The 15,455-nt window shown below is 39.8% G+C and overlaps 1 protein-coding gene across 7 annotated transcripts in view; it reads left to right on the top strand.

Moving 5' to 3' along the window:
- Positions 1-15,455, top strand: part of LOC129725431 (cyclic nucleotide-gated channel rod photoreceptor subunit alpha) — a 444,338-nt gene that overhangs the window by 288,747 nt on the left and 140,136 nt on the right. For 6 of the 7 annotated variants that reach the window (XM_055681274.1, XM_055681278.1, XM_055681277.1 and 3 more), the window contains one exon: positions 3,942-4,130. The exons of the other annotated variant lie outside the window; for it this stretch is intronic. In XM_055681274.1, the coding sequence (XP_055537249.1) occupies positions 3,942-4,130 (189 nt within the window). The remainder of the gene's footprint in view (positions 1-3,941; positions 4,131-15,455) is intronic. 7 annotated transcript variants of the gene reach the window in all.

Genomic DNA, 15,455 nt, shown 5'->3' with positions numbered 1-15,455 from the left:
CTCTTTCTAGACTCCCCAGGATTGGCGTAAGATGCTCCCGCTGGTGAATCGTCAGAATCGGTTTCCTCAGAGGGCAACAGATCGAAGGGGTTCGAAGTAACGGGAGAAGTGGTAACGGTCTTCTTCAGCATGTCAGCGTAGGAACGCTTTGAACGCTCTTTGAGAGACCGTTTTATTTTATCCCTGCGCTGCATGTACACCGCACATGTCGAGAGCTCATGCAGATTTTCTCCGCAGTGAATACACTTTTCAGCGTTAACACTGCAAGAATCTTCCGCATGAGACTCCCCACACTTGCCACAACGTGCCTTATTGCAGCAGTAGGCGGCTGTATGGCCTAACTGCTTGCAATTCAGGCAGTTCATGACGCGGGGCACGTAGAGCCTCACAGGGAGACGAACCCGGTGGATCGAGACGTGGCTTGGTAGTGCAGACCCGGCGAACGTAACTCGAAACGAGTCTGACGGAGTGTATACTGTTTTGCCACCGATGATCGATGCTGACCGCAATTGCTTGCAGTCGAGCACCTTTACTTCGGGACACGTTTTGTTCTTAAAGCACCCTTTGGCACTTTGCAGTATACACTCGACGGACAGACTCGAATCGGTTATGACACCGTCGATCTCCACGTCTCGTGCGGGTATGTAAACGCGATACTCGCGTGTGAAGAGCTCAGAGCAAGCTATATCGTTGGCCTCTTTCAGGTTACCGACCACGACACGGAGCTTGTTAGGCCGGACCTTGGAAATTTCGGTCACGCCCTTGTACTCCTTCGTCAGGTCTTTAGAAATCTGCAAGAGGTTCAACTTTTTCGATTTCGGTCCTGCCTTTGGCCGAAAATAAACAGTATAGCTGCCCTGGGCTCCGTCTGGGTAAAGCCTGGGGCGAGGGGGGACTGAAGAATGAACAGGGGAGGGGGTAACAGAAGGGTCAGGGTCAGAGGGGTTCGGGGATGGTGGCGCGGGAGGCGAGGGATCTACATCCATCGCGCTATGTTTAGCGCACTAGCGCTGACAAGAACACGTACCTTTTTATTTCTCCCTTCCAGTAAGGTTGGTTGTCCGATCGTTCGAAGTAGCAGCCGTTACAGCCAGCAGCACCAATACAGCAGCACCAAACAGCCACCAGCAGCGAGCCAGGTGTGAGATCACTCCACACAGCGATACGACTCGCTGACACTGATGGCTTCTTCTTTTTCCTCGTTTGTGTCTCGTCCACTGCTGTAGCACAATCCAGCCAGCAGCCAAATCGGCTTACGCACCAGCTGGCAGTCACGATGCGAAACAGTTGCACAAAGGAACGACCTTGAACCCGGATTTATTTCACTCGACCAGGCAAACAATGCCAACACTTGTTCACACGTCTTTTGTTTTATACTCTATCGGACCGATCACCAAACACGTCCAGTACTGATGCGTGTTCGGCACAGAATGATAGTCTTAGCCTTGTTTTCAGTTGAAATCAGTGTTCAACATAAGGCTCTATAATCTTCAATAGCATAATAGTTCACAATCTTCCGTATTCTGGTGTACGTTTAGTTAACTTTCGAATCAATTGCTGCTAAAATAAAAGAAATCCATTGAAAACAGACTGATCATTTGAAATTGAATAATTTTCGCGCGCTCTCAATCTTTAGATTTCTATGTTACACCTTCTCTCAGAAGGTTGCCGGAAGACGTAATTCTGCGTCAAAGACGTAATTCTACGCCAAGAAGCCGTAATATCGAAACATCGAGAAGTCAAAATTTAAAAAACAAAAGGTTCTAAATCAAGAGAATATTGTATTCTAATATAGACGTTTAAAAACGACACTAGAGAAACAGTTTTTTTTTTATTCTCGCTTATTTTCCGTCGGTCTAGTTCCGCCACTGTTGTGGCCAATCACCGACGCCCAGGGAGGCGACTCCACACCCAGGACCCTAACTCACGACCCGTTTATTAACGGACCGGCGCCAACGGCTTTACTTCCTCATGCGGTGGAAGGCGTGATCCCAGAGATTTTTCGCCTCAGAAAATCTCCCGGTGTCGGCTAGGATTGAATCTAGACCAGTTGGGTTGGTTGTGAGTGGATCACGCCACCTCACAACCATCGACACCTATGTCGGCGGTGGGATTCGAACCCAGGCGTCGAGCGTGGTTGGCGGAGACGTTACCAACCACACTAGGCCCTCGCTAGAGAAACAGTTCTCATAGTAAAAAAATATCAGTAAAATGATAATAATGACAGATTTAAATGAAATAAGAAATAGAGAGCCTTAGAGTGGACGCCATATTTGTTGTTATACATTCTCTAGAGGAATTTCGAATTATTCAAATTCTTTTCCTTTTAGTTATATCTAGTGAATAAACACTTTCAAAGAAGTTAAACAGCTCGTGAAATATTCACTCAAATTTCCAAATTCCATACTAGTTTATCAAAACTTTTCACGGTTGCTTCCTTCAAAGCGAACACGAATGTAAGAACAAATTTTCAGTTGAAACCTTATACTATTTTCGCCGCTTCTCATTTGCGGCAAATTTGCGTTTAAATTAATTCCGTTGCTGTTGAACTTCGTGCACGTCTGATTCACGGAAACTTATCCGGCACTGCCTACCTTCCGTTTGCCGTATCATAAAGCTTGTAGGGAATACACTGCTGCTATTTGCACAGAACGTAAAACTAACCCCACAGTGCCAGGGCCAGGGTATTCCATGTGCAAAGCTAATGTTTTTGGCGAACACTTCTCACCTCAGGCAATCAAGAACTACTCTAAAGTTCAGAAACACTTGCTCAACTCAAGCGAAACCCTTTGTGCCTCTGTGACAGTGGCACTACGGAAGCTAATTACTACGAATTAAACGTTCCGTATCAGTCGGGCTTGTGGCACAAGATTTTATCTGGAACTGTCTGTAGTGCTGGGGCAGAGTTTTTCACTTCATCGCTTAAATGCTTCGGTTGTTGAGTTGCTTGCTTGCTAGCCGGCTTAGCTGGGAAAATTCTTCGTCACGTACTTTCTGCTAGTTCTTAGATAGATGTAACCTCTAGAGGGGGGGGAGGGTCTCGTCCCAGACCAAGTTGGTAGTGAAAATGGTGGAAATCAATTTAAATTGCTAATTGGAAACCTGTGAACTTTTTTTTATCCAAAATTGGTTTCTTTTGAATTGGAGATATACCGAGGAAAAGTTTCTTGTTGGAGGGCACAGGAAAGTGTTGTTTACTCTATGGCGGTTTCTGATACAGCAGTGCCAAAGTACCAAGTTATCGATACCTCATTTCCCGTGTACTTCAATAAGTTTTGTCATGTTAGTTAAATTTTAATTGTTTATTCGTTTTCGGCTGACAGATTTTTGGAAAGATTATATTTTAGGAAGCTGATTTGAATCGCTACAAAGTGAAGCGTAAATAAACGTTTCGTGGAAAATTAGACGTCCATCACCTTTGCAGCTATCCGAAAATCGAAAAGGGGTTCGGGGTGGTGCGTTTCGGAAGGGATTCTGATAAGTTGTTCGAATGGAACTATCAGAAGGACTGAATTTATTATTCACTGTGGAATAATTTTTGGTGGCAAATACTAATGATTACAGGGACAATTCACCTGGGGCATGTAATTGGAATAATCCTCCGGTTTTGAATATTTTACGTTGAACGATTCGTCGGACTGTCAGCTGTGGAATAATTAATTTTGGAGGTGATGTTGATGACATTTTGGAACAATGCTGTTGACAATGTTGCACCGTTTAATTAAAACGTTCATCCAGATATCAAATCGACAGGAAAACATTTTTGCATCATAACATTGCTCAAAGTTTGAGTATAGAGCTATTGAAAAGTGAACTTTTTTTTAGTATGTGTCAATGATAAAACAACACGGATGGCAGTAATTACCCCCACTAGTTTCGATGTCTAATAGCTCAAACCCTCTTGCTTAGAACTCTGTATGTTTCTCTTTTTCTCGTTCTAGATGATGATGGCAAGGCATGTTTTGATGATTCGAAACTGTCGCGACATCATTCGCATTCTCTTAATGGTACGGATGCAGCCATAATGCATCTGGCTCCTCCGCCCCTTGCAGCTGTTGGGTCTGACTTCAATACCATTCAAACGTCCTCGGAACACAATCGAAACTCTGTGAGCCGTCAAAGTCTCATGGGTAAGTTCCGTTTCCATTCTTTTACTCTTCCCACCCCTCCCGGTTCGGATATCAACCGTATCTACACCACAACCCGTAGATGTGCGCTCTTGTGTTCTTCCGTTCACCATGAGAATTTTTCGTTTTCATACATGCATTCAAGTTTTTGTTCATTCGGTAGCCAGCAATAGCAACAAAGCTAGTATAATTCATTTATTCAGATCCGTTCTATTGTTGTATAGGTCTGGCAAACGCAATGCACAAAAACCATCGTAGATTCCGAATTTTCTCCTCTAATGCACACAAATGTTGAAGTCTCCAACTGAATAGTGCGAGGAGCCTTTTGTGTGCGTGTATTAAGAATGTTTTCACTTTTGTATGTCAAATTTATATATGTGCTCTACTAGAAAGTTTTCTCATCATTCATTCAACGTTTTACTTTGCTTCACAAATTTTCCACAATGCGAGTTGCTGTGTAATGTTGCATAAACATCAATATAATTAATTCCCTAAATTGGGGTGTTGTATCAGGGACGATCGGATTTGTCCGAAAAGCGTACCACGCACGGAACATTTTTTTAAAGTATTTCCAGTATCATCAAACAACATTTTCAATAAATGTTCTGAAAGATTCAGTTCGGATTTTTCAATCGAAATTATTACCACCTTGTTTACAAGCCATGCTAATCAAAATAATAAAAACAAAGATTGCAGTAGAGCAATTCCAGACGACATAGAACAACGTTTTATTATCGATAATTTGTTATTCGACAGAAACTCGTTCCTATTGGTTAAGGACGTTATTTTGTTAAATTAGTATTTTTTATCACGACTAATAGCGAATTTCTATATTCCATTGGGACAGTGCAAATCTATCCGGGAATGACATCGCGATTTACAACGTAAATAAAAAACAGATACCAGATAATTGTTTACGAACTAAGTACATGCGGTGGTGGGCTAAAATTGATAAACTTTACGGTACGATTCGAGCAGCTCGCCAGGTCAATACTGGGACAAAATCAAGCGAATAAAAAGGGGTTTGATAGCAGTTAGGGTGGCTTCAGGTTAAAACTCGGTGAGCTGGTAGAATAAAGAAATTCGCTAGAAGTTTTAAAAGGGCTTGTATAAAAATGGTATTGATGGTTAGAGGCATGTTTGGAGCCAAAACGGTTTATTTGATTCGTGTGATTCGTGTGGTCCTTCCGTAGAAAATAATAAATATCTCAGAAAGGCCTCTTTTCAATCATCTTATTTTTTTACGAAAACTATAAAATGTTAGCTTATCATTGATAACAACTAAGACTCGGAAATCGAAAAACTAAAAGAGTTACAATCCATTAAACTTTTTTAAATTTTTTTTTGCATTTATCTCAAAAAATTTTAAGATTATAAATTTTAAACTGATTCTAATCTCCTGAGTCAAGATGAATTCTGAAGCTAGATAAAAAATTTGATATGTAAAAAATAAAAAAAAATGAAATTGTTTTTTTTTTCGAAAACTTAACTTTCAGTAAAAAAATCTTTAATTTCTGCTAGACTTTTCCTCTGAAGTTTTGCTATAATACAAAGTTTCTCTAAATAAATCAATACACTTTTTGTTAATGAAATTTTCCAGGTTTAATGCTTGTCCGAAAATTGCGCATACCCTGAAGTCGCTTTCTTACGCGGGGGATACGTGCCGCGTAAAAGGAAACCGCTTAAAAAAAACACTGTAAATTCCGGAATCCACGTAAGAAAATCCCGTAAATTCTGAAGTCTGTGTAAGAAAAAAACCGCGTAGAATCCGGAATCTGCAGAAAAACCGAACCCCGTAAATTCTGGAATCTGCGTAAAAAAAAAACCGCGTAACTTCTAGAGTCCGCGTGAATAAATCACGTAAATAAAAAGCATGTGAACTCCGGAATCCGTGTAAAAAAACGCGTAAAATCTGGAATTCGCGTTAAAAACCGCGTATATTCCGCAATCTGCATAAGAAAAAAAAAAACGCGTTAATCCGGAATCCGCGTAAAGAGAACCCCGTTGATTCCGGAATCCGCGTAGAAAAATTGCGTAAATGCTGGAATCCGCGTGAGGAAACCCTTTAAATTCCGGAATCTGCGTAAGAAAAAAAAAGCTGAAGAGGTTGTTTATAAGACACGACCGCAGAGGTAACGTAGAATCGCTGCCGACTACGAGCTGAAACTAAATCTAACTTAAAGCTAAAATATTTCGCATTTAAAGCACTGGTTTATGTATGATGGTTTTCATTGCCATAGGTAAGCACATGTTCCGCTGCTGGGCCAAGATATTACGGACTGGCATATTGGGTTGTCTCCCTCGGGCCTTGAGAGTATCGTGCGGGTCTGATTGCTGTTTCCGGATCCGGGGTCTTAACGTGTTCTTGTCGTTTGGTTGGATGTAGGCGGAAGGGAATAGGATTAAACTGGGGCGTGGATGGATTTCAGGAAAACGTATATAAGGGACAAGTAGGATAGGTCACGGCTCGCCAAGACATCACGAACAGGAACAGCCGACTGCCTACCTTCGGCCTGCAGGGAAGCTATTAATTTAGACCTGGCGTCACGGTGTACAGGGCATGACCAAACAACGTGCTCTATGTCGTGATAACCTTCACCACAGGCACAGATACCACTTTCCCCGAGCCCAACACGACGGAGATGCGCGTCAAATCTATAGTGGTTGGACATAAGCCGGGACATCACGCAAATGAAATCCCGACCTACATCCAACCCCTTGAACCACGGGTTCGTCGACACCTTGGGAATTATGGAATGTAACCACCTTCCCAGTTCCCCTCTGGTCCAAGCATTTTGCCAACTGATGATCGTATTCTGACGTACAAATGAGAAAAAATCATTAAAAGCAATTGGTCTTCCATAAATATCACCGTTTGTTGCGCCCACCTTAGCCAAAGAGTCCGCTTTCTCATTGCCCGGTATCGAGCAGTGAGAAGGGACCCACCAGATTAGATTTAATTATACTAAATTTATTTGATACCGCGTGTACATAATCTTCCAAATCGCGTAGAAATAATCCGCGTTGTTGTAAAAAATTATCGCGTTCAAAAAATGCATAAAATAACTCGCGTAAAAAAAGACCCCAGTGTAGGTACTCCATTCTGTCGTCCTATTTAGGGAAAGGCAGCAAGCGACCAATCAAAAATCGACATTTGCGTTTCGACATTGTTCAACAATTTTCAATATTACAATAGTTTGAACAATCAGATTACAATTTCCTGCATTTGGACGGGTGCTTAAATGATTTTCCAATCGATTGCTGCAAAAATGACAGAAATCGGTTGGAAACTGACTGGGTTTAAAACGTTTGAAATTGGACAATTTTTGTGACGCTCTCGATGTTTACGGTTTTGAAATTGGATCCATGTATTGAAATTGGGTCCCTGTAATTGTTGCCGTAAGACGTATTCTACGTCAAAAGCGTAAATTCAGGAATCCGCGTAAAAAAAATCGGGTGAGAAAAAAAGCGCGTAAATTCCAGAATCTGCGTGAAAAAACCGCGTAAATTCCGAAATCCGTGTAAAAAACGAGTGAAATCTGGAATCCGCGTTAAAAATCGCGTATATTCCGGAATCTGTGTAGAAAAAAACGCGTAAATTCCAGAATTAGCCTAAAAAATCGCGTGAAAACCGTGTAAATTCCGGAATCCGCGTAAAAAACGCGATAATTCCGGAACCCGCGTAAAAAAAAATGCGTAAATGCCGGAATCCACGTGAGGAAACCCATTAAATTCCGGAATCTGTATAAAGGAAAAAAACGCGTAAATTCCGGAATCCGCGTAAAAAAACGCGTACGAAAACAAGCTCGTAAAATCCAGAATCTGCGTAAAACCGCATAAATCTTGGAGTCCGCGTAAAAAAGGCGCTTAAAAAACCGCGTAAACTATGGAATCCACGTAAAAAACGTGTGAATTTCGGTTTCCGCGTAAATTCCGGAAGTTGCGTAAGGAAACCTTGTAAATGCGGAATCTGCGTAGGAAAAAAAACCGCGTAAAAAATCACGTAAATTCCGGAATCCGTGTAAATAAAAACCGCGTAGATTACGAAATCCGCGTGAAAAACCGCGTAAATTCCGGAGTCCGCATAAAAAAACGAGTAAAATCTGGAATCCGCGTTAAAAATCGCGTATATTCCGGAAGCTGCGTAAAAAAACGCGTAAGTTCCAGAATTCGCGTAAAAAACTTGCGTAAATTCTGGAATTCGTGTAAATAAAAATAGCGTAAATTCCGGAATCCGTGTGAATAAAAACCGCATGACTTCCGGAATCCGCTCAAAAATAGCCGCTTAAAAAACGCGTAAATTCCATAATCCGCCCAAAAACCACGCCAAATTGGAGTCTGTGCAAGAAAAAATTCGCGTAAAATCTGGAATAAGCGTAAAAGAAACGCGTTAATTCCGGAATCCAAGTAAAAAATTGCGTAAATGCCGGAATCCACGTGAGGAAACCCTTTGAATTCTAAAATCTGTGTAAGGAGAAACCGCGCAAATTCCGGAATCCGCGTAAAACAAAATCGCGTAAGAAAAAAAGCTCGTGAATTTCGAAATCTGCGTAAAACCGCATAAATTTTGGAATCCGCGTAAAAAAGCCGCTTAAAAAACCGCGTAATTTCTGGGATTCGCGTAAAAAACGTGTAAATTTCGGTTTACGCGTAAATTCTGGAAGTTGCGCAAGGAAACCCTGTTAATTGCGGAATCTGCGTAAGAAAAAAACCGCGTCAAAATTCACGTAAATTCCGGAATCCGTGTAAATAAAACCGCGTAGATTCCGAAATCCGCGTGAAAAACCGCGTAAATTCCGAAATCCGCGTAAAAAACGCGTTAATTCCGGAATCCGCGTAAAATCCGTAATCGTTAAATCCGTAATCCGCGCAACGAAACCCCGTAAAATCCGAACTTTGCTGAACAGACAAAAATCCTATCTTCATTGGGTACAGAGTGACAGAGTGTTATATAAAAATTACTCAACAGTTGTTTTTTCATATTCAACTATTGTTAGCTACATTTACAAGAAATCATTGTTTGAAAGAAGAACTTTGGCATACAGAAACCACGTTTTTGTAGAAGACCACACGTCTCCAAGAGTTTTTCTTACAAAGTTATAGCATATTTTAACATATTTTTCGATAACTTTAACAGCGTATAGTATAGAGAGTGGGTGGACTGGGACGGATGGAACATATAACAGTTTTGCGCACTCGAACTAAACTTGGGAAAAAGTATTGTCATCATGATTCCACTTGCCCCGTTTTATCTTATACGTTCTTAAATTTATCGAAAATGTAAGCTAAGTCATACTATAACTTTGTAAGAAAAAGTCCTGGAGATGTGTGGTCTTCTACAAAAACGTGTGTTTTGTATGCCCAAATGCTTTTTTGAACAACGTTTTTTTGTGAATTGTAGCTGACAAAAGTAAAGTATGAAAACACAACTTTTAAGTAATTTTTATATAAGACACTTTGTAACTCTTTACCAGTGTTGCTGATTATCGCTTCATTACACTCAAATACGTTGTCTGTAACCAGAAGTAGCTTTTGCTGTTTAGGGTCAACCTGTAGAAACTTTTCGATGCGATAAACTGTGACAAAATGACATCCAGGGCTGCGGCATAGTTTTCCCAGCGTGCATAAGATTTGTGTAGAACAGCGGTTCTCAACCTTTTTTTGTTCGCGTACCCCTTGGCGATATTTTTCATATCGAGTGTACCCCCTGGCTTGGAATGTTCTCGCAGAGTTGGAGAGAGTAGTGGTAGATCATGTTGTGGTAGTCTTGATTAGGTTTCAAATTGAACATTGGTTTGTTTTGATTGCTACAGTCATGTTTTAAGAGCAAGATTGAAAAACAAATGAAGTATTTTAGAGGAAAATTGTTTCGTCCGCCATTACTGATTTTTCTTTCGCGTAACCCCTGAAGGCTTTCGAGTACCCCCAGAGGTACGCGTACCCCAGGTTGAGAACCGCTTACTTATTTACAATAAACCGATTCTGATGTTCTCTCGTAGCACATAAAGTAAATATAGATAAATGTAATGTTAATGAGAAAAAATAAGAAATATTTTTGTATGAAAATATTTGTACTAATCGTGTACTTAACTAGTATTATTTTTTCCTTCATATTTTCGATTTAGAAGGATAGCTTCTTTTAAAATGTTGTTCATCAGCCAATAATATGAAACTCTTCCAAAGTCACAACTACTCGAGGAGCCACGGTATCTGAGATCTTAACTTTTTTGGACAAAATGGACTAAAAACGGTTAATTTCATTTTATATTATTTTTCTAAGTGTACTAACAAACTCTAGGAGTTTCAAATTATAAATCTCTCAAACTTTGAACTTTGCCACAGAAATAGGATGGCTAGTGCCCGTAGTTATTAAGATATAAAAAAAAAAAACGATAATTTTGATGATTTTTTGTAAATGTCATATCTCAATTAGCGCACAAAAGCGCAACCTGAAACTCCCAGGGCTGAAAGAATTTTAAACTACACTCTGACAAATATGCGCGTAAAATTTACCTGGAAAAGTGGCTGATTCTCATCCACCTTCTTTTCACGTAACTTTTGCCGATTTTTTGAAAGCCGACCATGTGTCAGTGTGTTGGTGTCAACTTCAGTGGCAATCGTCTACGTGTTGGTCAGGTAATTGTAACCTGATTTTCACGTACCTTTTTACGTGATGTTTAGGTGAAACCATAACGTTTGAACTCTACATGATTTTCATGTACATTTTATGTGATATTTCGGTGGAATCTACGTGAATTTCACGCAAATGAAATACACAGTGTATATTAGAAATGTAATTTATTTTCAAAATTTCAACAAATATAATTACCGGCTTTTTCCATTTAAGAATTTAAGAAATTGTAAAGTGGACGTTCGTAAACACTTCCTCCACTTTTTCGTGAATACTTCCTCCTTCGTAGCTAGCAATGAAAAAATGCCGATTCTTCGTACTGCAAACGAAACATAAATAAAACGATGCGATTAGTTAATGAAATACAGAATTACCGTCTAATATTTTTAGGGAGGCATTCGATAAATCCTCCAGTAAACACAAATTGTGTAGGAGTTGTGTGTCCTTAACGTTCTCTTCGTACGCCATATTTTTTTTTGTGCATACTAAAAAACTCACGTTGTCTGAAACGTCACATCACAGCCGCACTAACACGAACACTGTCAAAACACACAAATACCAACACGCGGAAACTGTTCACATTATAATTTGACTGATTTTACGTGGATTGACAGTGAGCCGTACGTGAAATTTAGGTGAAAGTTACTAATGCCAAGTAAAGCGGCAGATTTTCTTCGAGTCAGTTCCTTACGTGATTTTTCAGGTAGATTTTACGTGGAAATTTTTTAGAGTGTAGGTTTGAGTATGAAAAATTTCAGCCCGGAACTTCTTGGAGCTTTTACTCTATGAGTAATATTGTGAAATTATACAAAATTAATAATTAAATAATTAAATAAGAACTCCTTTGGTCTGAAAATATGCATTTGCAGCACACGTAAACAATCTTGATGTGATCACAGCAGGCATGGTTTGAAAATTGTATCTGCATTCATGGTTACGTTTTGATTGTGTCACGCGTAGTTCATTTGCTGTCGTTTGTGCATATTCTTTTCGGTTCGATATTCTTTTGGCTCTAAATAACCTACGGCTACGAGTTCTAAAAAAATTGTTGACCTTACGTATACAACGGATAATCATGGCAAAAGGCGTGTACACTAAGGTGTACTCCACTTTATCGTCGTCTTCTACATCGCCGTTAAGGTGCTCGTCGTAGTATTGTTTCTTTCCTGCACATGTCGGCTTGCGGCATGTAGCCTTTGCGGGAACTATTCACTTACTTCACTTCTCGTAGAACTTTTTTAATTGTCAGTGTCAGTCACTTGATTTCATCGCCAGTATTGATAAAAACAGGCGGCATTTTCAAATCGTTGGACGCTACTAAGCCAAAAATCATTACACTAGCCGGATCTTTGGTTTGGAACTTAAATTTCATCTTATCAGGAACATCCTCAGTTTTCTTCGGTGAAATGAACCGCTCTGTGAGGCTGTTTGACACAGCATCGATGCTAAACGGCTTCTCGTCGGAGAACAGAATTATCCTTTTTTCCTTTTTAGCAAGGAAAAAATTTCTTCGAACGAGTCACTCGTAGTTCTTTCATCCGCTCCGTGGTTATGTGGCGTTTCACTCTGGCTCTGGAAGATACGTGCAAGTCTTCTCAGATAATTCTCCCCATGGATTTTTCAAAAATTTTGGCATTCTTGGCAAGTTTCGTTAAAGAACGTACCGGATTGCAAGCAATATTTTCTTTTCGATGCGATAAACTGTGGCCAAATGACATCCAGGGCCGCGGCATAGTTGTCCTTGAGTGCATAAGATTTGTGTAGAACATAGGACTACTATGATTTGGACGGTAGTATACTCGTAATCTTTGGCGTACATTTTTACTTATTTACAATAAACCGATTTAGATGTTCTATTGCAGCACATAAAAGTAAATGTAGATAAATATTTGGATGGAGAAAAGTGATCGATTTTCCAGAACCAAGTTTTTTTGGTTCCTTTTGGGGTTCCAAACAACCCTAAACTTACCTGAAGTCGATTCATTTTGTCTCCGCTTGGCGCATTGCATTTCAAATTTGTATGAAAATTTATATGGGCAAACCTACTTTTTTGCATTTACCTTTCTAGAGAGCTCAATAATGCTCTAATAATGCACTACATTATGTTCATGTATAGTATTTTAGATGCCTAACAACTTTGCAGAAAACACTGGAGAGCTAGAGTATCCCTAAAAAGAGCTATAGCTGTTCAAAGTTGAGTATGTCGATTTTTATGCAGAAAATCTTGTTTTCTGCCAACATTACCAATGTACCGTAGGATTCCCGTCAGAAGTAACCTGTCGTAACGAGTTTATACACTCAGCTGGATCAAGCAAACAAATTTAGGTCAATATTCTGGGCGTGAATAGAATCTACAACGTGTTTCAGAGGTTACTTCTGATGAAAATCTGACTAACGCCGGTACACTGGCAGTGTTGGCAGAAAAAATGATTTGCAACCTAAATTTCGACATACTAAACATTGAACAGCTCTAGTATTTTTTTGGCACATTCTAACTCTTTAGTGTCTACGGCCAAGTTGTTAGGCATCAAAAAACCTACCATTTGAAGTCATGGAACCTATGGTTTGAGTCATTTTGAGCTCTTTAGAATAGAAAAGGCAAAAAAGTTGTTTTATTCCGTACAAATCTCCATATAAATTTAAAAAGCAATGCGCCAAGCGGAGACAAAACCAATCGACTTCCAATGAATTCAGGATTGTTTGGGGCCCCAAATGGAACAAAAAATCTTGGCTCTGGCTTTCTGCTATCTAGTTTCGTTTTTTCCATATAACGATTCCCCACCCTAATAAATATACTGTACAACAAACAGATTTTTAGATATACAAACTAATCCAATACTAACGTTTGAACATTTTTGCATTTTTTATGCGGCAAAAAAATGTAAATGAGACATATCATATGTTAACTATTATCTCTATTATTCCATTTAAATTCTAAATGATAGTTTTTTACGACTAGAAGAATCATTCTCATTGAATATATTTAAATAAAAATGTTCAAAATGGAATTAGGGGGAGTTTAATACTGTTATCTACAGTATTTCAGTCAAATTCTCAATTTTTTGGTATTTCTCTCAAATTTTAGAAAAAAGTACCATTTAACCATTTATTTTAAGAAATCTCCGTATTATTTATTTTCAAAACATTTGGACTGGAAAAACTGGTTGATTTTGGAAATTTAAATGCCTACAGAGTATCCAATAAATTCGAATACACTTTAAAAATATGTTGAAAAAAAAAATATGCGAAAGTTACTCTTTCCTGAATAATTTTTATTGAAGCAGTGTTTATTGAAAACATTTATGTCATATTAGCTGGGATTGCCCCCCTCTTTGCTGTATGACGAGCTTGAGACGTTTTTAAAAAAAAAATCACAGGAGGGTTGTGTGCAAAGCCACGACCGCAAGGTTGAAGTAGAATACTTTTACACAGCTCTACTCACGGCTGTACATTAACCAACGGCCGGGTGAATCGGTTCGCGCCGCTTTTCGCGTTCAGCCTGGCAGAGGCCTAATGCGCACTGCCAACACAATAGAGAGGTGTTTTCACATTGAAAATTAGACACGGCTTTACTGGAGCAAGTGTTGGCAAATGCATCTACCGCTAATACCACTGCTATCGTACGAAAGCGCGTCGTTTCATGTGGGGAATAATATCAACAACGAAAAATGACGCGCGTCTAAGCACACCCGAACTGTTTCGCCGTGCCGCTTCCATTTACTACCTTATAACATCGACCTCAGGTAAGTGCCGGCTGTACCTACCGCTGAGGCTGTTACCATACTGCTACTGGTACCCAAAGCTATTAACTCTTCAAATTAAGTGTTTTATTTGTCCTTAAAAGAACAATTGTTTTACTCCGTTTCGGATATAATGCAATCGCATCTCTGTAATATTACCGACAGTAATATTCTTCAGAACAAAATGATCCAACTTTTTCATTAGAGGAAGTGCTGGCTGATGTACGGCAAAAATCTCGCCCGATCGCTCGCGTTGGCGTTCAGCCTGGCAGAGGCCTGAAACATGGTGACCAACCACAGGGCAAGTGATTTGTTTAATTTGAAGGCAGCCACAGGCGCAACCCGCTGCTATCCTCTGTTACTGCTGAGTGCTGATATCTGCTGCTACTGCTGTCAACGTTGTGGACGGTTCATCAAGCTCACCATCCGACTAATGAATGTAGCTAGTTTTCCCAGAAACACTCTTTTATAGCCGAAGGGTGCTACGAAATAGGCCACGCCTTTCTGTTCAGTTTCACCATTTTATAATGTTCTTCAGACGAGTTATTCCACAATTCGCATTTGATTTTTGTACCCATTTGCAACTTGGCAGCTGGGAGACGAAGAAATTCTGGTAATGCTGATTGATTGAATCGACTTCATATTAGCTCTGCATAGTCGCACTAACTGCCTTTGTGAATGCGTTCTAACAGGGCAGTTTGTTATCTAAAATCGGTTATGCTGATCACAGCCTTTGCGCTGCCCCAACAGTGGGGGGTTAACTCAATGAAGTAAAAATTAGACAACCACAACAGAATTCGATTGCATTCCGCACAGAATATCTGCTTGTGTTGATGACAGAAAATTATAACTTTTCAATTATTTGTTTATTTGCCTTGAAAAAGGAATTTTGCGGTTTAAAATCGGTTGCTGATCGCAACCTTTGAGCTGTCCCAATAGTGGGGAAATTAAGATACA

Source organism: Wyeomyia smithii, chromosome 2 (assembly GCF_029784165.1).
Source record: "Wyeomyia smithii strain HCP4-BCI-WySm-NY-G18 chromosome 2, ASM2978416v1, whole genome shotgun sequence".
NCBI lineage: Eukaryota > Metazoa > Arthropoda > Insecta > Diptera > Culicidae > Wyeomyia > Wyeomyia smithii.
Note: the sequence above shows the minus strand (reverse complement) of the source record. Positions and strands in the feature narration are given on the sequence as shown.